General features: G+C 38.2%; 1 protein-coding gene and 2 long non-coding RNA genes across 4 annotated transcripts in view; 2 read left to right on the top strand and 1 right to left on the bottom strand.

Moving 5' to 3' along the window:
* Window positions 1-7,614, bottom strand: part of LOC120482916 (leucine-rich repeat transmembrane neuronal protein 4) — a 91,912-nt gene extending 84,298 nt beyond the window's left edge. The window contains exons 1-2 of the mRNA XM_039677662.2: window positions 6,986-7,614; window positions 1,784-3,348 (exon numbers count right to left, since the gene is read on the bottom strand). Of these exons, the coding sequence (XP_039533596.2) occupies window positions 1,784-3,348; window positions 6,986-6,989 (1,569 nt within the window). The 5' untranslated portion in view covers window positions 6,990-7,614. The remainder of the gene's footprint in view (window positions 1-1,783; window positions 3,349-6,985) is intronic.
* A 2,182-nt stretch (window positions 7,615-9,796) lies between these two features.
* LOC148969408 (uncharacterized) lies at window positions 9,797-11,195 on the top strand. 2 transcript variants are annotated; one of them, XR_016149569.1, is made up of 4 exons: window positions 9,829-10,062; window positions 10,270-10,327; window positions 10,402-10,480; window positions 10,674-11,195. It is a non-coding gene; the product is annotated as an uncharacterized LOC148969408 (long non-coding RNA). The 2 variants fall into 2 exon arrangements; XR_016149570.1 differs by lacking the exon at window positions 10,674-11,195 and adding an exon at window positions 9,797-9,822 and having other exon boundaries at window positions 9,991-10,062; window positions 10,270-10,402.
* An 8,052-nt stretch (window positions 11,196-19,247) lies between these two features.
* Window positions 19,248-24,173, top strand: part of LOC148969407 (uncharacterized) — a 71,370-nt gene continuing 66,444 nt past the window's right edge. The window contains exon 1 of the long non-coding RNA XR_016149666.1: window positions 19,248-19,384. This is a non-coding gene — a long non-coding RNA (uncharacterized LOC148969407). The remainder of the gene's footprint in view (window positions 19,385-24,173) is intronic.

Genomic DNA, 24,173 nt, shown 5'->3' with positions numbered 1-24,173 from the left:
TTACTTAAAATTAACAAGAAAACCTTTGTTATATGTTCATGCAACATTCTTTACTTAAGAATATATATATATATATATATATATATCACATTACATATAACTGTATGGTAGTGTACTTTTTTTTTTTTCTTCTTCTTTGAGATGTTCTTTTTTGTGTTCCCAAGATATATCATCATAGGGCAAAGACGCTATAAGAGACTTTGGGATTTGCACGTAATAAAGAAAAAAAGTTTTTTCCTTGACTTGGGGAAATCACAAGGGAAAAACATGCCAATCTGCTGGACTCTGATGTGCACCTCTGATCTCTTCAAAAAACGCTTTAAGGCGACAGATCAGAGAACGGACACGGGCCCATGTGGATAGGTCAACGCCACTGTCAGGATGCCATTCTATGTGCCTTTGTGCTCTCACTCCCCTTTATAGCATTCTCTTCCAGCGACTTGATTTGGCATCACCTGTTTACCATCATGCCAATTGGCCTGCTAGCATGTCTACTCGCCTTTCTTGTTTCTCTCAGGCCTGTATTGCTAGCCACAGCACATATGCCCTAACATGGCTCCGCCAGAGGCAAGACTCCCTTTCATGACACCTTACTGCACTACTGACAGGTTTCTTAGCCTGAACAGTTGCCTTGGGAAAACCATGAACATATATAAATATAGTGAAGCATGCAAACAACACACAAAACCAGCTCCTTAGAAATGCATCAATTGACCACAGCTGCCAACACACATGGCAGCGGAGTCCTGGGTGACACACTGAGAAAATTTGTATTTTGTAAATTGGAACTGCAGGTTGTGCTTAAGTATAAAAGGGATCACCCCTTTTATACTTCAGCACAACCTGCAGTTCCAATTTAAAACGAAGGAGAGAAGATTCAAGAGAGAAAGACGAGTGTGAAGCAAAGATAAGAGGCTAAAAAATAGGTATGAAGTGATACACATGGAAGAAGTCAAAAAGAGCCCTTGGAGGACAAAGTGGGGGTGTCATTAAAGACATTTTCATAGCCCCGGGAAGATAAAATATAAAAAAAAAAAATAGAAATAAAGCTGTTTCATTGCACATGGATCAAGCAGTGTTGAAAGAACCAATGAGTGTATAGGAGTCAGGATTAGAAAGATGGTTAGGAGGTATTTCATTAACATGATGTGTTTGAAGTTTCCCATAGACAAATCCATTCCATTTTGGTCTTGGGAGCAGTTAAGCAAACACACATATTTTAATGAGGACAAATAAATAATTGTGACACAGCAGCTTTTTGAGGGAGTTTGTTATCCTGTGATTACTATAGCTCAATTGGTCAAAGAATCACAAATCTTTATGGGATAAATGAACAAGCAAGAGCCTGCCTGAGAGAGCATAATTAAAACCACCCTATCATCTTCAAGTAGATGCCAACCAGGTAGAAGAAGGTATCTCAGGTACACTTGTATACATGCATTATTTTACAGCCCAGAAAAAAACTGGTCCTAAATGAGAAAAAAAAAAAAATCAAATGAATTAACAGGACTAAAATATGCACTAACAAATCAATATGTAATTGTGAATTAACACCTCGTCCGCGGTTAAACAAATCGCATACTGTGCCAAAAACATTTAAAAACCGTGTCACTCCTAAAATAAATCTCTGCCAAAAACATATCCCTCCCATTCAACAATCTTCTAAAAATGGCATCAAAACAGCACAAGAACTGAAGGACTTTTATTTAATTGAAGCAGCAAACGAATTGACCTCTTTTCCCACCAAACCCAATGGATTGTAAGTCGAGGTATGGAGTCTTACCTCACATTCTCTGGAGCCAGAGATGGTGTAGGTGCATGGTCCAGTACCATTGACTAGCACATCTGTGCCCTCTGTGTTATTAGGCTTGTAGTCCACATAGTACTCCTGCAATGGTGTGCTGAGAGTGCGCTCTGTCTCCCGTGACTTTTTCCGACGTTTACGAGCTGAAGCCGAGTTTTCCTGCAGCTGCTTTACACTGCTTGGATAGCGCTTCCACGAGACATATATTACCAGGAGGATCATAGCAACTGACAGGAAAAGGGCAACACTTCCTGCCACTATCTTGTGGAATGATACTGGTTCGAAGTCTTGCTCAGGTGGTGGGACAGCGGGCTGAGAAGGTGCTGAAGAGGTGGTACCTTCCAAGGATGTCCCCAGGCCCCCTCTGCTGTCTCCAGATTTAAGAGTAGGGACAAAGGAGCTGGCTGGGGTCTGTGCAAAGGCAACAAAGGGGGTAGAAGGAGCAATTACAGTTGATGGCATAGCAGGGGCAATCATGCAAACTCTATTGGCGTCTACTGCATCCATAACCTTCTCCCCTTGGACTTCTTTGGGTGATGCGCAAATCATATTAATTTCTTTGTTTCCACGGAAGGTTCTCAGCCAGGCCACTAGCGGACACACAACTGGTCCACAGTCCCACATATTTCCTGCCAGACTAATTGCAGTCAGAGAGATCCAGGCATCCACAGCTTCTTGAGACACATTGACAAGCTTGTTTGAATCCAGGTTAAGTGTCTGCAGATTCGGCATGGCCCGGTACACTTCTGCATCTATCTCCTGCAGGTCATTTCCTGAAAGGTCCAGCTTCTGCAATGATGTCCAGGCCCACGTAAGGCCTTCACTCATGGTCCTAATGCGGTTCCACTGTAGGTAAAGAGCGCGCAAGTTATAGAAGCGTGGGAAATTGAAAAAGTTGATTTTGGAGAACTGGTTATGCTCAATATGCAGCTCAGTTAGCTTCAGCAGGCCAGACATTGAATTGCGAGTAATGCTGCGCAGACGGTTGTAGCCGAGGTCAAGGAACTCAAGATTACGGCAGTCCTGAAAAAGGCGAGAGGGAAGATTCTTAAGGGAATTGGAGCGCATGTGCAAACTAAGTAGCTTGCGTAGACCCTGGAACTGCCCTGGTTGCAGAGCTTGTAGCTTGTTGTAAGAAAGGTCAAGGTTTCTCAAGTTTGGTACCAGGTGAAATGTGGTGTTATGCAGAATTGTGATCTTGTTGGAGCTCAATATTAGCTCTTTGAGCCTACGTATCCCTTGAAAAGCACGTGCATCCACATTGGCAATGTAGTTGTGGTCCAGGTACAGCCAAATGAGCTGGTTGAGGCCAACAAATTGTCCAGCCTTTAGGCTTGCCAAGCTGTTATACCGCAGGGAAAGCCCTTGACAGCCACCAGAGAGGTTCTTGGGAACATCACGGAATGCGCTAGACTCACAGTATACAATTTTGCCATCACATCGGCAGCTCCGAGGGCAAGGACGGTCACCAAAGCAAGGAGTGGCAGAGAGCCATGCCTGCATTAGCAGTAGCACCATGAACCAGCGGTGCCTCATGACAAAGCCTGAAATGCAAATAAAAATAAGAAAAACAGTCAAAAAGCGACTTACTCTCTGACTATGCAAATATATTAAATAGTTTGATAACACCACATTTGATAGCAGAGAAAGAATAGAAGTACAGGTATGTTTGCCGTCGAGGCTGTGAGGACTCTACCATTAGTACCACAAACGATTAAAACAATGTGACAAGCAAACCTGAACCAAATATTTAATGTCGCAATTGTTACCATTAGTTTATATCCAGCTGGTCAATTTTATGCATTCGTTACCCAGCGAAGTAGAATATTTAAAGCTAGTGATGTGATTGCTTTCTCAACATTGATATGTTCATGCAACGCATTCTCATCCTTTAGCGTCACATAGAACGCTATATGACAAAACGGCGCTATACTACACACATGGCACCCGTTATCGTAAATACCCAGCCCTAATCGCTGAGCAGTTTCAAAGCAGAGATTAAGACGATTAATGAGAGAAGAAATATTGTAATTGTTCTGTGATTATAAACCCTTGAAATATTACATTTATACAGCAATATGATACCACACAGGACCCAATTAACAGTGGTGATTGTGCAAATCAATCCAGTCATGCTATGTTGTTTAATTCTTCTCTCTGGCAATGGCAAACATGCCTGTCTTCCAATAAGCTTGGACATGAGCCCACTACAGTATTAAAGGAAATGTCCTGAGAGATATGCCTCGGCCATCGTATTAGTCGCTAATTATAATCTAAATGATTGTCAGTCAACCAAATCAGTTATTTTTTGCCTGGATGTTCAGTGACTCTGCTAGCAGCCTTTGTCCATCTTTCCTTAATACACAAAGCAAAGCCCAGGTGTTGTTCTTGTCAAAAGAAATGAGAGGTCGAAGTGAGGCCTTATATCAACAGTGAGTTCACAACTAAACATTGGATCAAGAGGTAAGAGGTCTGGGTAAAATACGCATGTTCTTTATGTGAAGGTCTTGGCTAAAGTCTGGACATTTTCCAGGAATGGGATTTTATCATTTGTGCTGTGTCTTTCCATCCTTCATACCCACACTGTTTCAATTCCTTTTCTGATGCAACTTTTACAAAGCTGTCTAGAAATAGTATTCTGAAATGAAGTTCCTGAGGCATTATCTGTTTTTCTGAGACAAATACTGTGGTGATGATACATTAATATCGTCATAACAAGAATTCACGAAAATGGTTATATGAAATATCAAAATATACATTTAGCTTAAAGGCTAATTTATTGCAAAAACCATCCAAATGACACCTTTAGAAACGTGTATGGAACCATATGTGAATCTCTGCAAAGTTAAAATAATTCTACCAGATGTTCTCAAAGGTTGAAAAGGAGAAAATATTCATAAGGCACTTCCCTGCATTTAACAGCTTATCAAGACCAAACATTTAAAGGGTCAAGAACGTTATTGATGCACCTTCTGTTCCTGATTATAATACAGTATACCATGGCCTCAAAAATCTTGCTTGCTGGTCTCGATGTGATTATTAGTGGATGTATTAAGTCAGTTAAACCTAGTTAACAACTTCATTTTTGAAAACCATCATGAAGAACCTAAAAATGTCACTTGGTTTGATATCTTCTTCTTTAATGCAATGACATTCATAAATTTTCAGCGCGTGGCTTCAGTGTCCATACAATTTTTGAGATCCGCTGATTGTGAACAATAATAATCACAAAAACAAAGCAGGTTGATGTCCATGAGCGTACACTTGCCAACAACTGATGCACAAGCAGGCTGCAGTACAATAAAGTAATTACGTCACTCGCTTCCATTCACACTAACCAGACAATCAGACTGTATCAGCGTATTGACATTTGCTAATGAAATGATGCTGATAAAGTTAATGATCCAAGTGAAGTCTAATGAAAATTAATTTGTAACAAACTTGCTCTGCCACTTTTCTTGTTTTAGATGCATCTACACTTATTCTTCTCTTGGTAAAACAGATTTTGCCTCTGTATAGGCCTACATACCCTTCACAGTGATGCTCCAAAATTTTACCAGGTTGGTTATTTTATGTTTGCTGTCAAGATCTCCCACTACAGTGCCGCAAAGCAGCAAGCATAGCTCATCATTTACGAGCTGTGGAAGGCCATCTCGCTGCACGCCGCTAACGAATAACAATCAGAGCAGGTCACATATCTGTCAAATAGCCCCTGTAAATTATTGAAAGCACATCCATAATCAAGTACTCTAATGTGGCCATGAGAAGGTCTTTGACTTACATTTAATTGCAGTGCTTAGTTAAATAAAGATGAGTTTAGTAGAAATCACGAAAAACATGTAAGAAATATAACTCTGGTAAATATTTATACATGTTGTAAGCATGCGAAATGCATCTGTTAATAAATGCAAAATTAAATGCAAATAAGCATCGAAAAATCACACTGTTAACACTGATGCAATGCATACTGTCAATTTGCTTTTCTGTCAAGAAATAAAATGTGTAATAACATGTGGCTTCACCTTTCTTTGAAGAAATAACGCCTTACAAGCTTTGTATGCACACTTGCATTGAAAAACATGTGTACACATGACAATGCATGCTCATAATGTGCACCTTTCCAATATCACAAATCTAAGAAAGAATATCAGCTATTGCTGTATGATCTCCACACTATCAATAATGCACGGGCACACTCTTCAGTTTTGCCAAAAATGAAATTTTGCCAAAAATGAGGTTTAATTAGCATTCTGTGTTAAAAAAAAAAAAAAAAAATGTTGGCATCAGTCTACAAGTGAGAGATGAAGATTTATAGGCTGATAATCAGTTGACCAGTCTTTGTTTTTTTTTTTTTTGTTTTTTTACAGATATTCACACTTTCCAACTTAATTGGTTGTCAGGTCTATGGTTGGATGGCACAGTTTGGATCCCAACTGAAAAGCAGTTTACAGGTACAACTAGCTATTCCATTTAATGTTTACACACTCAAACTTTGCATATAACTATTCATCCCTAGTGAAAAATATCTAGCTTAACATTTCAATTTGTTCCCAGATCACCAAAAAGCTTTGCATAAATATAATGGCATATAACCACATACATTTTCTAAAAATATTTTGCATTTTGGCAGTATATTACAAGTAGAAGAGTAAATAAATAAAATATTCATCATAATGCATAATGTGTTTTTGATGTAGTAGCCTAAATGGTCATTTATTTATTTATTTATTTATTTATTGTGACAAAAAAAGTCAAATATCTATTGTAGTTTTCAGGCACTTAAACATATATAAACGAAAAATCTGAATAAATTTAATTAACACCGATTAACATCGAATTTATGTAAATGAATGGACGGAAACACTTGACTAGTACCTCACCAGAATCATACCACTGTGTGAACTGAAGTGGGTGCATGGTCAGATTTGATCAAGAATGCATGCTTATCATATGCAAAATAAATATGCATACAAATTGCCTTGAATGCATGCATAATAACATTTTATGCTTATCATAGTCCATGCGGTCTCTTTTGCTTTAATGCATTGACACCGTTTGAAGATATTCACATCTCAATGAAAAAAAATTATTCAACTGCAGAAAATGTCCCCCTAATTTATCACCAAACACATCTACCGTGATTTCCAGGTTCACTTGTGTCCGAGTGATAGTCAAACTTACCCATCACCGCGTCTCAGTAAACTCCTCGCCACAGGTTTTACAGCTTTCTATCGCTCGAGACCCGAAACGGCATGGCACGCGCTCTCTTCAGATGGTTCGGTTCTTCCACACGCGCACGTTCCCGCCTGTAGTCCTCCACCGCAGAGCAGACGCGGGATATCTTCAGTCTCTCCTGACTCACCACTGACCATATCTTTTAATTCCCCTCAAAACAAAATGTTCATAATAAATATCCACTCGAACGGAAAGAATCCATTTGAAATCCTAACATTTTTACATCAAGTCAAAAACAGAACCGAAGACGCGCGTTTCCAAATCCAAGTTATCTACCACAAGTCAAACTTATGGAAATCCCAGCAATCCCCTTCCACCTCAGTGTATTCCATCGCAGCATAATGCGCAAACACTGTCTTTCCCGAGATGATGATGATGATGATGATGATGCGTACCGTAGATTAATCCGTGGATGTTTAGTTATAAATAAGAATTGTGATGTTTAAGAGATTTCAATCCAGTCCAAAATTATTGCACTCAAAGAATATTGTTTGGAAGTGTACTCCACTCCATCGGGAATGTTTCTCCTCTCCTGTACAGTTCCCGACAGTACAGAAATGCAGCAGGATTGTGAGTGGTTAACCACAACCGCCTGTCGCACCATAACTTTGTCAGACAGAATCCGAATGCCCTCTTCTGGCGAACTGACATCTCCAGCAGCAATCTCTTCCCCTCACATTTCACTCTCACTCGATATTTCCAGAGGAAAACGAGTGGGTGACACTACAAGTCTATTAGATCGACTACCATAAAAGAAGAACACACGATCCAGCTGAAGAGAGATGTCTATTTCTTGACCCAACAACAAATCATCACAAAATCAAAATCTTTTTTTTTTTTAATGTAGGCTAGCCACTGCTTCTATGTTCCCTTATTCTCTATCCGAAAATAAATAGAAACTGAATTTCGACATTGTGTGGTTTGCTGCATTTTAGTGCTTGTGAAAATAACCATGACACTTTATTTAAAATAATGTTTATTTTAAATAAAATCGACCCAATACACTCTAAAAAATGCTGGGTTGTTTTAACCCAACTTTGGGTCAAATATGGACTAACCCAGACGTTGGGTTAAATTTTTACATTACATTTTTAACCCAGCATTTTGGGTTTGTCCATATTTGACCCAAAATTGGGTTAAAACAACCCAGCATTTTTTAGAGTGTAGCCTATACAGTTTCTTTCTTTCAGCTTCAAACTTTCAAAAGCCAAGTATTATTAATATGGTGAGTAGCCTACTTAATGATTTATCATGCGTTTTATTTTAGCATTCTCCTGCTGCCGAGGACGTGTATTTATTTAGACATAACTAATGCACATACTTAAAGGGATAAATGATAAAAAAAAATTCACTCAAAAATGAAAATTCTGTCATTACTCACCCTCATATGTCTTCCAAACCCAGACTTTCATTCATTTTAACACAAATTGATATTTTAATAAGATACGAAGAGACAGGTGTTAACTTTATACACCAAACAACATGACACATCCCAGATAGCAACAAAGTCTGGGCCGAGTCTGGCTTATATTCGGCACTTCTGGCTTAATTCTGGCACTGTTTTTTTCACACTCTTGTGTCAAACAGTACTAGGCTAAGCTCTGGCTGGAGTCTGGCTAACCAAAAGAAACAAATCAAATTGTATCTGTTTGGCTAAGCTTTGGCTTGAGTTCGGTCTGCCAGAATAAGGAAATTTTTGGCTGAGATCTGGTTGGGTTTTGGTTGGCTGAGCAAATAACAGACCTCATGAAAGTGCTGTACTGTAAAATAGCCGTGTAAGATGTGGTGTTAAATTGGTTCATATTTTAGACATAATTATAATGCAACCTCATAAATAGGGTTAATTTTGTTAAAAATAATAAAATGAAATAAGTTTGTTATAGACCTAGTTAAAAATACATATAGATATGTATGCAAATAGTTCTCTTTTACACATAAGTAGGCAGGTTTTAAGGAAAGAAGCCTTGATTATTCTATTGGCAAGATTATTTTAATGGGGGGGTTAAGGAGGTGATAATGTGCAGATTGCAGAATGGGAAAAAAAGATGTTTGCAAAATGACTGAAGACAAATGGTTCAGTCTGCAGCATAGACAAAAGATTGAATGGAACTGAAAGAGTACTTTGTGGTTATCCAAATGGTAATCAATATGCCACACACACACACACACACACACACACACACACACACACACACACACACAAAAATTCACTTTTTGGGGAATTTATTAGGTAGCCTACAGATGTACTACAAAAACCCATGGTTAAACTATGATTTTTTGAAGCAAAAACCACCCATGCTTTGAGTTTTCACAATTCCTCAATAAAAAAATTATATAATCTCCATAAAATAGCCTATACATAGCCTATTGTAAGTATTTGGAGAAGAAACATTTATGTTCTCCACGTAAACCATTGAAATCGGTTAAATAAAACGTGGTTCTGTTTTTAAAAATCTCCGGGAAACTTGCGTGTTTTTAGAGCAGTGTGAGCAAACCACGCGGCAGTCGATGCGACGTCTGTGGCTGCTGATACAATCTGGTTTGCAATGCATCATGGAAATTGTAGTTGATTTACATGTACAGTGTTAAATCCGCTTTGCAAAAAGACTACTTTTCCCAGAATGCACCCAGTGACACCATCCCGCCTACCAGAGGATCCGGAAGTTGCGTAGCAGCTATTCAGCAACTCAACGCAGTCGCGGTGAAATTCAAATAACTAAGTTAGTTGTTCTAACTTCGACAATCACGCTGTGTTGGTTTTGATGTTTTAATACATGATCAAGGTAAGTTTATAGTTTTTCACTATCTTAACACGTGGATTTTAATCTATAGCGCATTACTAGATACGATTTTTGGGGGGTTTGTGTGGTTGGATTTTATTTGTTTTTATGTTGGAGAGGAAATAGAATTGATGTTTGAATTCTGTTTTTCATTGAAAATTAACATTATAGTGAAGAACATCGGAAGCTGCTTCTTGCTGAACAACAGCTGATCTTTCTGAGGCCACCAAAACGGAAAATAAAGTAAGATTGATTATTTTTTAACGTTAATTCATTAACATAGACCTTTCTTACAGGTCCTTATATATTTGTGCAGTTTAACACATTATAATGCACATTTTTTTTTTTAATTGCAAAAAGGGAATTTGTCACTGAATAGTCTTTACATGACCATACCACACTTTCTTAATCAAATTTAGTAATCATTAAAAAAATGTACCTTTCCTAAAGATGAAACAGGCGACTAATGGATGAAAATGACCCCGATGAGGAGGCTACTGCAGCCATGGCAAGTAGAGAAGTTCACAAGACCTCACAGAACATCGCAGGCAACAGGATTTAACTTTACAGTCTCACGGACAGGCAATACAGTCACCATGGCATCATGAAACACCCAGACCACAGAGAAAAAGCCTCTCAAGTGATGACCGATTAATAAGATGTAAGATTTCATTTAGTATTTTTAATAAGATGTAAGATTTCATTTAGTATTTTTCATCATATATTCACTGTTAGTGTAAGGATACTATAGCATGTGTCATAGCAGTGGTGGTGTGGCATGCATGACACATTTACACTTTTGCTTTGCTGTTTGTATGAATTTAATGTATTGCTTGGTTTCTGTTGCTTTTTAGTACGGTGGCTGAGAGGTCTCAACATTCTGCAACAGAAGAAAATGGATGCAAACAGAAAAAAAACCCTGTAAAATAAGAACATCTTTATCACATGTGCTAAAACACAACCAAATACATAAATGCTCTCCAAATGTCCGACCAACAAATATCTACTCGACAATGGTGTTCATTGTTTTATTTTTATTATTATTTATTGTTTGCATTGTATTTGCAGCAAGTGTGTTGTGAAACTGATGTCTTGACTTGCTGGTGTTTTTCTTGTTTGCATGTTTTCTTCTGTTGCAGGACTTTGAGATCTCTCGGCCAACATATTTTTGTTAATTTTTGTATCTCATTATTTAAGAATGCCACATACACATTTTTGTAACATTTTAATTTATTGCTGTCTTTTTATTATTCTTGTAATGTGAATTATAGTTATATTTTGTTTTGTCTTACTCTAGTATTGGCTTGTATTTTGTTGTTTATCCTTTTATCTGGCTGAGATTTTCTTCCCTTCTCAATAAAATATTGTTCTTTGCATTTCTGTAGTGTCATTTTTTTTATTATACCTTGTTTTACACAGGAATAATTTCTGGTTCAGTTTTGGGGACTCTGGTATAATATTGGCCCAGTTATGGCTGTTTTCTGCAGCTTCTGGATAAGATGTGGCTGAGTTCTGGCCTAAAGGTGGTGGCAGTTTGGCTTTTGTCTGGCTGACATATGGGGAGTACGGCGTTGTTTTGGCCCAGTTCTGGGTAATATCTGGGTACACTGCAAAGCTCTGGGCGAGTTTTGGTTTGCTCACGGCTTTGATCTGGTTGACTTACGGCAAACAGCACTTGGGCCAACCTTGGCCCGTAATTCCATGCGGTATGTGGGCCAAAATCTCAGCCGAAATTAAGCCAGATCCGGCCCAAGGCCAATTTGCTATCTGGGATGTTCTTCCATATACACACATGTGGTAAACAGAAGCTCAAGCATGTTCGACTGATGTGCGAGAACCAATTAATCCTCGTCTTACGCATCATGTTTGAGCTTCTGCAAGAACCAATGAGGTTTACTCGTGTTATGCAGGGCATTTGAGCTTCCAAGAACCAGTGCGGTTTGTTCTCATGCGTCAAGCACGTCTGGATGAGCTTCTGTTTATGTTCCCTGATCAATGTTTATATGAATAAAAGCCTAAATTAAATCTGTTCATCATATAAAGCAATCCAGTCTCTTTAGAAAAGAACTAAACCTTAATTCATATGGGTTAGTTTTATAATTGCTTAATAAGATCATAAACATTTCGAAAATGTGAAAGTGGTAGTTGTATAGCTGTTAATGGAGGGCCAGAAATCGCTAAAATTTTATTAAAAACAAGACGAATGAAAGTCGAACGGGTTTGGAACAACGGAAGTAAATGATGACAGAATTTTTATTTTTGGGGGCGAACTAACTATTTAAAGTTGACAATTGACATGCTTATATGGATCCTGCCAGAGTCTTTTCTTCTCTAAGTGAAATGGCTTGAGAATTTTTTTATTTTTTTATTTTATTTTATTTTTTTTAATGTATGACGGGACTTGATTTGTCTATCAGGAATTGATTCATCTCATGTCAGTTTGTCCTGCCCTCGTGCCAGTAAACACATTGTTGGAGAAGGGAAGAGAAGAGAAGAGAAGAGAAGAGAAGAGAAGAGAAGAGAAGAGAAGAGAAGAGAAGAGAAGAGAAGAGAAGAGAAGAGAAGAGATGTCATTGCAAGTGGGGACATGTTTTTTATTGAAAATTAGGCGGGCTCATGAATTAAAAAATAAATAAAAATAATGATGTGCACATATAGAGTATATAGATTAAATACAGTTTTGTTTATTAACCTATAGCGTGCCAAGTAGTGTATCTTTAGGAAACTTTATAAGGACAACAAACACCACAATGATGTAGTCCTGCTTATAAGTCATCCATTGTTTTCCTCCTGTTTTATCTAAATAAATATATGCAGATAGGTATCAATCTGACATAGTCTGACCTCAAGGCCCTGGGTTTGATTGACATTGCCGTCATGAATTCCACAATGACCGTCTAATCAATCATTATGGGTTTTCACATGGACTTGAATCTGATTGTCTGTGGTTGTCCTCATTACAAAGGAAACGTTTGACTGGCACTGCTATTTCCTGCTTCATCATTAGCACAACCCTGCAATTTCTGTCCATCAAGTGTCCCCTTCAAACTAACAAGCCAGTTAACAGAAGCATTTAACCTCTCCAGGCTGAAGTGAACTGATTGAGCAAAGACAATTACTGAGAAGCTGACCATACAATATATGTATTTTACACAATGTACATTACAGAATATGTGAATGCCTGAATGAGAGAAATGGAGTTGCTAAGAATGAAAGAGGCTTGTGTTTCCAACATTTCCTCCCTGTCTTTAAAGAGAACAGCTTATCCCTGTGCAATTGTACAATTGCCTAGAAACCGAGGCCAGACAGCTGCAGTCTTTTCCAACAGTTCAGAAAGAGGTCATGGTCTGTATATTTTTTGTGAGTTTTGGTGCAAAAACTATACCTTCATCAACTTGTATACTTTTTTATGAACACTAAAAAGTTTCTCTGATCAGTTGTTGAGCAAGCTGTCATTCTTTAAGTAGGTATAATTGTCAGTTGCACATTTCGAGAGTTCTACCTGGCCTCAGCACTTTTTCATGAAATTGAGCTTGACACCTGGGTCTGTAATGCGAAAACATAATTCCCTGGAACTCTTACTTATATACCTACTGGACTTCAATCTGGCTGATGGGCCGCTCCTTGGCCAGGGTTCAACAAGCAGAGACAGTCCTGCTGACAGCAGTGAAACAATTAATGCCCTGTGAAGTTATGACTCTGGCAGCTGCCCTTGTCTCATGTAGTGCTTCCACTCTGTTGACAATGTTATCCCTTTTTTTTTTTTTTTTTTTTTTGCTGCTGCTTCACATGCTGATGTTATTTAGATATCTGTCCGGGTTTACAGGAGTGGAAACATCAAGCTAAATCCAGGGCTTTTTACGATAATCGAGTGTGTTACCATTTCAAAATATTGAGTTTATAGCCAAGAAAACCATTATACTACAATAACAATGTGGCGAGCAGGACGAGGCCAAGTGGTAATGAGCGACACCTGAGTCGCATCGGTCTCGCATCTCTCACGGAGGAGCAGCATAAAGGAGGAGTGACGACAGTGCAGATAGAGGCTGGAACAGGCCTTATTTTATGTTGTTTTGTTTCTGTGGCCAGCTGTCATCCATGAGGGGCTGCTGGCTTTACTTTTATTTATTTATTTGTTTATTTTATCATTAAAGTCTTGAACATTTGTCAGTTCCCGCCTCCTTGTTCCCATAACAACGAACCCCGTTACAAGCAAGTTCTGTAAACTTGAATATCTTCAATAATGCGCAGCTCTATATATTTATTTCATCTATAATTTTATTTCAATATAATTATATTATAGAAAAAAAAGTCTAAATATTATTCAAAAACAAAAGAAAATATTTGGAAAAATACGGGTAACCAAACAAACAGTTGATGGGCCCCATTGACTTCCATTATACTACGGCATCAAAGCGGTACATCAACTGTTTATTTTTATTTATTTATTTATTTTTTGTTGTTTAGCAGAAAAAAGAAATTCATACAGGTTTGGAACAACTTGAGGGTGAATATATGACAGAATTCATTTTTTGGGGGGGTGAACTATCACTTGTTTTCTTTCAGACATGCAATAGCTTCTGGATTTTGGTTTGTTATCTGGCTGCATCACCCAGTTACACTTAAGCTTCAGCTTACACACTGATGGATGGATATTCTCCTCAAGAATTGCCTGGTATATAGAAAAACGTATGCTTCCCACAGTGATAACAACAAAAACATCCATATAAAATCAAACTGCCACTATTATGTCTTACAAGATACTGTATGATGACCTTGCAGTGAAAGGATGTGCTCAATGTACATGTGCTCCGTTATATTTTCCCAGAATTCGTCCAGGGATCATTCAGGTGCAAGCATGAGATTTTGAGCTCTGATGTTTTTTTTTGTTTTGTTTTTTTTGTTGTTTTTTTTGTCAAGCACTGGTTTTCACCTTGCCACTCTTCTTATTATTCTCTTTCTTCAAGTCATAAACACTGACCTGATGCTAGAGATATCTGAAGTTCAACCAGAAAGACTCGGGAGAATAAATACTGTAACAATAAATACATTTATTGATAGCCCAGCAAGCAATAAAGTTTTTTGGCGTAGGCCCCGTCCATAGCTCGCAATCCGAGGGTCCGGACTCTGCAGCGGACCCCCTGGGAGGTATAGGGAGGGACCATCCTGGTGGTGGTGGGGAGGATGGAGGTCAATGGAAGCGTCAGCATCTGCAAACTCAAACAGGTGTAAGTAGAGGTTTTATACACCGCAAGTATTAGACACGATTGGATAGATGAGAAGGTAATTAGTGACGCAACAATTTAGTCTTCCTGGCAGAACTTATCGCTAAAGCTTCCATTTCTTTTTTTTTCTTTCTTTTTTTTTTTTTTTTTACTTCCCAGATGAGCTGCTATGACCTTGGAGAAACTTTGGCAGGTTGGCGACTTTTCTCAATTGTGGTTCAATTGAGTCCATGAACATTTGAAATAGTTTTCTAACCCTTTCCAAACTTATATATCTCAACTTTATTTTCTCAACTGTTTTGGATTTTTTTTTTTTTTTTTTTTTGAGGAACTGTTACTGAATGCAGCATTGTGTATCTTTGAGGTGACCACATCTCTTAATGAATGTTTCAATATGTATGCAATTATTGAATGCGCTGATGATGCGATGTCTGCACGGAGGCATACAAATTTGACAAGCAGGTAGGACATCGTCAACATTGTTTTGTTCTGAGACTTCCTCTGATGATATATGTACATGTTTACCACTTCCATTATTGATTGCTATGAGGATGTGAAGAGAGTTTCAAAAGTGTGTATAAAACAAATTTGCCTACCATACCTTTAAATATGCTGTAAATAGAAATCTCTCACAGAAGCTCTCAATAAAGAATAAAAACGTTGCTCTCAAAAATAACCAAACTGCTTTGGTGCTGTTTTTTTCTCACAGGGGTCCAGGCCCCCCGGACCCCCCTAGAAAATAAGGCTACTTTTGTGCTTGATGGGAGCCTGTGCCTCAGTACTGATAAAATGCTGTAGAGATATGCAGCACTGGTTTTCTTATAGTTATCTTCTTAACAAATCCCTGTTCCAAATTTAAAAGGTTGAGTAATCACCAGGTGGTGATTGTTACACTTTCACTAAACTGTGAAATAAAGTTAAAGCCGAAGCATTAAACTCGCCAAAGTGAGGCAAATAAAATGACAGATGTTTTGCTGGTTTGTTGACAAGACTTGTGAAGTGTGGCGGCAGTTCAATTCTGGAGCGTTTGCATCAGTGTGTGTGTGTGTGTATACAACTATCTTTGTGAGGACCGGTTTGAGGGTGTAATGTAAGAGTGTCAAGACTTGATTTTTATGAATACGGTTATAGGTAATGGGTATGTCTAGGGTAGGGGTTCAGGATAGGCACTTAGTTGTGATGGGTAAGCAGCTGGAGATTGCATTGTGTCAATAAAAGTCCTCACGAAAATAGATGTACAATGATGTTTGTGGGTATTTTTATACAGTATGAGGGCACAAATTTGCATAATGACATGGGTATTACACTGGGATTACAATGTAAACGTGGTTTATTAGTACATTTCCTGAGTCCTCGTAATTAATATGTTTGAAAACCAAACTAAACTACCATTTATCAAAAATATAAAAATGCAGAAAGTGTTCTATGATGGGTAGGTTTAGGGGTAGGTTTAGTAGGGGAGAGAATATACAGTTTGTGCAGTATAAAAAGCATTATCCCTATGGAATGTCCTCATAATAGTACATGCACCAGGTGTGTGTGTGTATGGGGGAACCTTACCAACATTTGCCACATACTGTGTCCCAATCTGGAGAGCTGTTATCTAAACAGATATCATAGGATGCTGGGATTGGATTTACAGGAACAGGACATATGGATCTGTTTGGAACAGAGTCACACATTAACCACCATGGTCTTGAAGACAAAAGAAAACCACAACCCATCTTTAGAAAACATTCTAAGTAGATATACCTTTTGGAATTAGAAATAATAATAATATGATAAAAAAAAACGGGGAAAAATAAAACAGAAAATGACAAGATATTATATATTTTTTAAAGAACAATTCTGTTATTTAAAGGTACAATATGCAATATTTTGCAGTAAAATATCCAAAAACCACTAGGTCAATGTTATATATTTTGTTTAGTTGATTACTTATATTAACGATAACGGGTGCCATGTGCGTAGTATAGCGCCGTTTTGTCATATAGCGTTCTATATGACGTTAAAGGATGAGAATGCGTTGGAATATGATCTGTATGTTATTCTAATTGATTTTATTTCAGCATACGTAGTTCGGTAGAATTAAATGTCCTTATTCCTTTATATCTGTGGGACTCGCGTTGTGTGTGGCGCTGTTATATGTCTAGTAATCGCGCCCTGCTTCATACCACAGTCATGTTAAAAACATCAATGTATTCACTCATCCATAAAAGATCCATCAGCTTGACAACAAAATCCATAATTCTCCTTAATGCGGAATATACGTCATTAATATACGCCTTTGTTATTGTAAGAGGTTAGCAACCCCTGGTGGCGAAACAATCTTGCATATTGTACCTTTAATGCATATTAGCAGAGTGTTTATTGTGCTAACTTGTGTCTTATTTACAGCTATATTTTTATTCTGTTCAATTGATTTTATACAACCATAGTTGCTCAGACTAAGAACTGAACAAAGAAAAACGTTTTTAAACACTGGTGTACTGTATATGTATTCTTTGATTTTCTTAATGTTTCATAGCAATGTGTGCAGTGTTTTAATCTTGGCTAAGCACAGTTCATTTATAGCCCCACAGAACCTGGGGCGGAATCTGAAACCAGGGCGATTTATGGCCTGTGTTTCTGCTGATACAGTCCTGCCTGTCAAAACCATCAGTGTAAAACAAGCACCACTCATCGTAATGCCCAGATATGCAAACAAAACATGAAGAGACCAGCAGAGGGAACAGCTAAAGTAAAAGAGGCCTTCAAATCAATTACCCTGTCCCATCAGTGTCATAGCAATTATGAAAAGTAATTAAATTATACTGTTTCATATTCCACTCAGATAAAATGGGAATTCAAGCCCAACATTATCTGTGCTTTGTAAAGGAGGCGATTTGTGTTTCCACTTTCACTTATGACACTGTGTGTGGTTGGCTTGTAAACACTGATTATTTCATTTTGGTCTTTTATACACACCAATGAATTGTTACTTGGGAATGTTCGGTTTAAGAGCCAAACAAACATTTTGGCAGTTTTTTCAAGCTCTTTTCACACTCATTGAGTTTGCTTATCACTCCCTTGCTCTGTTATGAAACCTAGTGAGCTCCCAACATACAGCATTATAAGCTCCAGATTACAAGGCTATTTCAAAAAAGGGGCTGTGTTGCTAAATTCTTGTTGACCAACTTGAAAAACACATATTCTTTTCAAATAGCCAATAACGTTTAGTTTACCTCACAGACTGATTGACAGCACCATGGAAGCAAATCTGAGCGTTGGATTCAGTTGTAGAGGTGTGAATAAATTCTAGCCATTTCATTATTCACCAACGTAAAGTTGGAAAACGGAATAAAATTTGAGCGTTTGAGCAAACGAATACACATCTCCAACCCATTTTGCTCCTTGACATGTCAACGGTTATCATAGGGAGCGGTGCCCTTTAGATTTTTGAAAGACTTCGATTGGATAGAAGATGTTTATTTGTTTATTTGAAAGGATCCCCATTGGCTGACGCCTAGATGACAGCTAGTCTTCCTGGGGTCCAAACAATATATCAAAAGGCAATAATTAAAATCACAATTACTCACAAATATTTCATATATAAAATACATGTATAAATTAGAATAATAATAAAAAAAAAACAAGCAAAAGTAACAATACAAAAAATGTGATGTGAAGCTGAAGTACGCATGATGTTATAAAAATATGTGATACATTTTAATGGAAGTGAGAGAGTTTTGAATGCTTATATCTCCTAAATGTCTTTGTTTTGGAACACTCCAGCTTATTCATCATGACCTTAAGGCTAACATATTACACTACTTGAAGCGAAATTATTTTTTTTTAGACCTTTAATGTTCCGGACCAGAGCATGCTCACATCATTCACAATGCATCTTTTTGTTTTATAGAAAACAGGAAGAAAAGCGTTAGATTGTGCTGCACGTATAAGAAGACTATTACAGAGGCAGCTGACTGTTGAAGGAATTTGCAGCTTTCCTCGCAAAAGTCAATTCCTGTTCGTCAATAAGCGGAGCGGAGAACCAGACCCTTATGCACCTTTGGTGGTTAAACGTTCATGGGCACGGTTAAGATCGCCAAGTGTGAGTACACCTTAATTCCAATGCTTGACTGGACGAGAGAGAGAGAGAGTGAGAGAGTGTAACGTAACGCAACCACTCCCGCAGAAATACACGTGCAAACATGATTGGAAACACACACCTGAACTGAATGACGAAATCAAATACCATGACAACAAACAAGACAAGGAGAAACGAAAAACAAAGTCCAAACTGAAGTGACTGACACACGCAAAAGGACCAAACAACATGATCCTCGTTCACGCTAAAGGTATTTTAAACCCTTTGGAACTTATCCCTAAAACATATGTTTTATGAAAAAATTACAGAAAGAAGTTTGTTATGGGAGAATACAATTCTCGCATAGCACTGAGATTTTAGCAGAAATATGTAGGCAGTCGGCTTTCATATTATCCATTCTTTGGTTGTCCATGCTGATCAAATTAAGTTTTACTTGTCAATAGCATAGCAAATACATCCACCAGCATTAACCAGCCAGGACCTGCATTGAAATTCATGCTGGTGTCTTTTAGCAGGGATCAAATTAGTGGTAAAGCTCTCAACTTCATTAAAAACAGTAAACCATGAGGACATAAAGGCATCTTCTAAACCCATCTTGACTTTCATATATTAATGCTAAACCAAAACTGCCACTATCAAAAATCTTTGCAGTGTGAATGTAGTTGTTAAGAAGAAATATTGCCTGATAGGATTGTTTTGCCCGTACATGAGCCTGGTGAGGAGGAGGTCTATGGAAGGTCACTCCTGCAGTGCATAATTAGGCAGCAAACTGCCTCACTAAACATGGTGGCTGCCCTGCAGAGCACATTCCTACACACACACACACACACACACACACACCAGGGGCGTAGCCAGAATTTTATTTTTGGGGGGTCCCGTCTTTAAATGAGGGGGCAACATTATTTATATATATATATATCAAGTTGATCTTTCCGTGCTTTTTAAAAAAAGTGTATTATTGTACTTTGAGTTTGAGCGCCTGCCATTGTCACGGCATATTAACTCTCACGCAAAGATGAAGATGACAGCGTACGTTACGCGCAACACGTTATATAAACAAATCAAGTTTGAAAATAAGCCGCATTTTACCGCGCAGCATTTTGATTGGTCAATCTATCAATCCTAATAAAACAACTTTTTTTTTGTTTTTAAGCAATCAGAAATCTGAGGGGACTGGACATGTAAATGAGGGGGCCTAGGCCCACCCAGGCCCCCTCGTGGCTACACCACTGACACACACACACAAAAAAAAAACATATCCACCGATGCACATCTATGAGTTCAACACCAGACGGACAAACAAGCAAGCAACACACTCTCACTCTCTCTCTCTGGCTCTATTATTCTGTCCGAATTGGAGTGTCAGGATCGGTAGAATGCCAGTGTCGTATGCTCTAGCACACGTTCACAGTCTATATTTTATGTTCAATAATGTGTGCTAAGAATTCGGAAAGTGGTACTTTGTGTAAGTGAATTATGTATAATCTTCAAAGGCTTTGATAGGGGAAAATGTAGGGCCCTATCTTGCACCCGGCACAAATGATTTTGTACACTGACACATGTATCATTCAGATTTTGCAGCCCTCAAAGTGAGCTTTTCCCTCCGCAGACGCACGTCGGTAAACTAGGAAATGAATTTGCGCTCCCTAGGAGGGTTGGCGCAAAAAAAGAGGCATGTTTCAGTGCAAACATTCCCTAGTGCTATTTTGCAGTTCCAAAAAACAATTCCGCCACTGACCAGAAAAAAAAACCTAATCTAAAGTCAGTGGTGCATTGTTCATAATGCTATTTTAAGCGTGAATGCTTGGCCATAATGTAGCGGGTGCACTATATATAATATACATTATAACAAGGACAAATATTAAAACATGAGGGAAATCATTGTGGTGTCCATGTAGATGTAAAAAAAAATTGTTGGCCTAAATCTAGCTTACACATTTACCCAAATTTTTCAGGCTAATTGTAGTAATGACAGATCAGATCTGTTTGCCCAATAGCAGTGGTGGAGGAAGTACTGAATCTCAGTACTTAAGTGAAAGTACAAATAACCAGATAAATATTTACTTTAGTAAAAGTAGAAGTAACACAATGACAACCATACTTAAGTAGAAAGTAAAAAGTGCCTTATTTTAAATGTACTTTAAGTATTAAAAGTAAAAGTACTTGCATAACAATTTATTCTCTTAATGACTATTTTCTAATGATTAATAAAACATTTAATTCTAACTCATTCAACTTAATACTCCTATAATGATGTTCAATAATCATGGAGAAAAAAAATGTTGCCACCATTTCTGAAACAAGCTTGCAATTAGGCAATATACACATCATGCTTATCCTTACTATATGTTAATAACTCTGTTTGGCAGTAAACGAGATTAATTTATGGTGTAATTCTGAACCTCTTGGCTTGCCATAATCCTAACCAAACGTATATTACACACGGTGCGTTTCCTATGCACGTAAAAACAATTTTTTGCGTATTAGTTGCACGATAAACACACTGCGTGCGAGACGCATTTAGTGTAACGGGTTGATATACTGTATCTATGGCAACCAAACGTCACTGACGAGACAAACGTGCAACGGGAAAAACTGATCAGAAAATGTAACGAAAATGTAACAGAAGTTGTAGAAATGTAGCGGAGTAGAAAGTATAATAATTGCTGCAAAATGTAACGAAGTAAAAGGAAAAAGTAGGCACTATTTATTCTACTTAAGTAAAGTAAAGATACGTGAAAAATGTACTTAAGTAAAGTAACGAAGTATTTGTACTTCGTTACATTCCACCACTGCCCAATAGTGGCAGACACATATGTATATGAGGATCTCCCATCCCCATACAATGCCACTTCTCTTTCTTTCACTTGCCCTGACAAGAACGTCGGTCTCTTCGGCCGTGAACTGCTCCTGGTGCGCGCCTGGTAAATTCGCCATAGTAATAACAATCTGCCATGCAACATGCATCATGCACACCTGCTCTTAAAGGGTATGTTGGATGACGCTATGATTGGTTTATTTCACGTTACGCTCAAACCACACCTATGAATAATGAAGCTATTTCAGGCCAAAAATAGCAACAGCGCCCAAGACCCACCCACAAAGTTACTTGCGCTTCACGCTTGATGCTTGCATTTCAGAACGTTAAAATAGGTCTCGTAATGTTTAATATTTAAATTTAATGGAAATAATTCCATACTGACCACAAAGAGACTACCGCCCAGAATACTAATGCCACTTAGGCTTTTATGTGGTTGTTAAATAATAAAATATCTCAACCATTTCTTTGAGGCATTCCATGTCCTCACTCCCAATTCATTTTACAACAGTGCAAGAAGAGCTTTACAGGGATTTTTCTTCAAGACATTGAACAAAGAGGTACTGCTCTAGGTAGACGGTGGGCACCTCTCGCCCAGTACCCATACATAATTAAAGTCATTTAGCAAGGCTTGAGGTTGGTTTGGATCCATAAAATGTTGGTTAACCTTTGAAGCCATGCCAAGACCTGCAACCTACAAAAGATAGGTGCACCGCTTGTCCAAATGAGCTGATGGCCAAACATTTTTAGTGAGATTTAAGCTGGTGTGAAAGGCTTTATTTGATCCTTTTTAATGGCATTAGGGTTGTGAGGGTTTTCTGTATTGATGTTTAGCTTCGTTTAACCATAGTCACCCCTCGAAATGGCCCCAGATTGTCTCGATTTATGATTCGCTTGCAGCCTCCAGCAAGCCCAGCTGAATAATTTACATTGTGCTGAGAACTGCGTGCCTGGAATGGCTGATAGCATTGTTGCATGCGCGAATGTATGTGTGTGTCTGTGTGCATGTCGAGCAGAAAGGAATAAGGCCAGCAACAGAATTTCTTACCTTTCGACAAAGAGGTTGAAAGGTAAGAAACCTGGCAAGGCAAAGGTTTGGTGACATATGGAAGAAGGAGATCCCAACGAAGCTAATTTCCCCCTCAATTTATCTTTGCAATTGTCTAAAATTTTAACTGAAATCCCGGAAATTTTAGCACTTTCTGAAAACACTGGCCTGTATGATGATATAACCATCCATAACTTCTCTAGATCAGATAAACGTTGGTTATTGAATTGTTCAATACAACAATGTACTTTCCCACTAAATCCTTAACCTAAATCTCTCCAGTTGAATACATAGAGTGACACAGTGGATATGTGACTTTGAGGTGATGAGAGATGATATTGTTTCAGGCGCATCCAAGTGTAACGATATTTTGATTCCTATTGGTATATTTAGATCTTATTAGAGTCATGCAATGAATTAGATGATGATCCATTTTTATGCCTGAGAAATGTGTAGAGATACTGTGAAAAACTTGTTTATGAGTTGCGGAATTACTACTGAGAGTGTTTCCTCTAAGTCTCGCTCGTGACCCATTTGATCAGATCTGAAATGCACGAATTTGTACCTCAGTTAATAAGAGTTCAAATGAAGATCAGTTTTCAACGAGACACATGAGAGCGAAGCACCTATGATGTTCTACAGAGCTCATGATTGAAAGACACAGAGTTGAGAGGGTCGAGCATGAGTGATGTCGATCTTCAAGATGAAGCACATCAAACTTGGTAAGAAGCCAGGGTTTAAATATGAAAAATCATGTAATGAGCCTAAGCTGCTCTCAAGCTCTGAAGAGAGAATGGTAGGAGAACGAGGCAAATACAAGTCAAGGAAAAGACTATCCTGGTGGAAAAGGGATCAAGGTCTCCACGGCATCTTCCCTGAGGCTGTACCTCCACTGAGAAAGTGTCACGAAGAGCGAGGGCAGAAGGATAAAGGCTGAGCGACTACATCTACTGTACACATGGGATAATCTCGCTCTCTGTGTTGAGCCCTGGACATGAGATATTATATCTCCCAAAATACTGGCAGTGAGTTGATACTGTACAAGGATATTGTGTTGAAATACTCACTGTATCAAATACATGTGAATGTGAAAAGATGAAGCAAGTGCTCTTATAAAGAATTCATCCCTTTACTGCTTTCAGTTGGTTTTGATTTGTTAGTTTATATCCCAAT

The sequence above is a fragment of the Pimephales promelas genome, chromosome 23 (assembly GCF_988280905.1).
Source record: "Pimephales promelas chromosome 23, fPimPro1.hap1.1, whole genome shotgun sequence".
Classification (NCBI taxonomy): Eukaryota; Metazoa; Chordata; class Actinopteri; order Cypriniformes; family Leuciscidae; genus Pimephales; species Pimephales promelas.
Note: the sequence above shows the minus strand (reverse complement) of the source record. Positions and strands in the feature narration are given on the sequence as shown.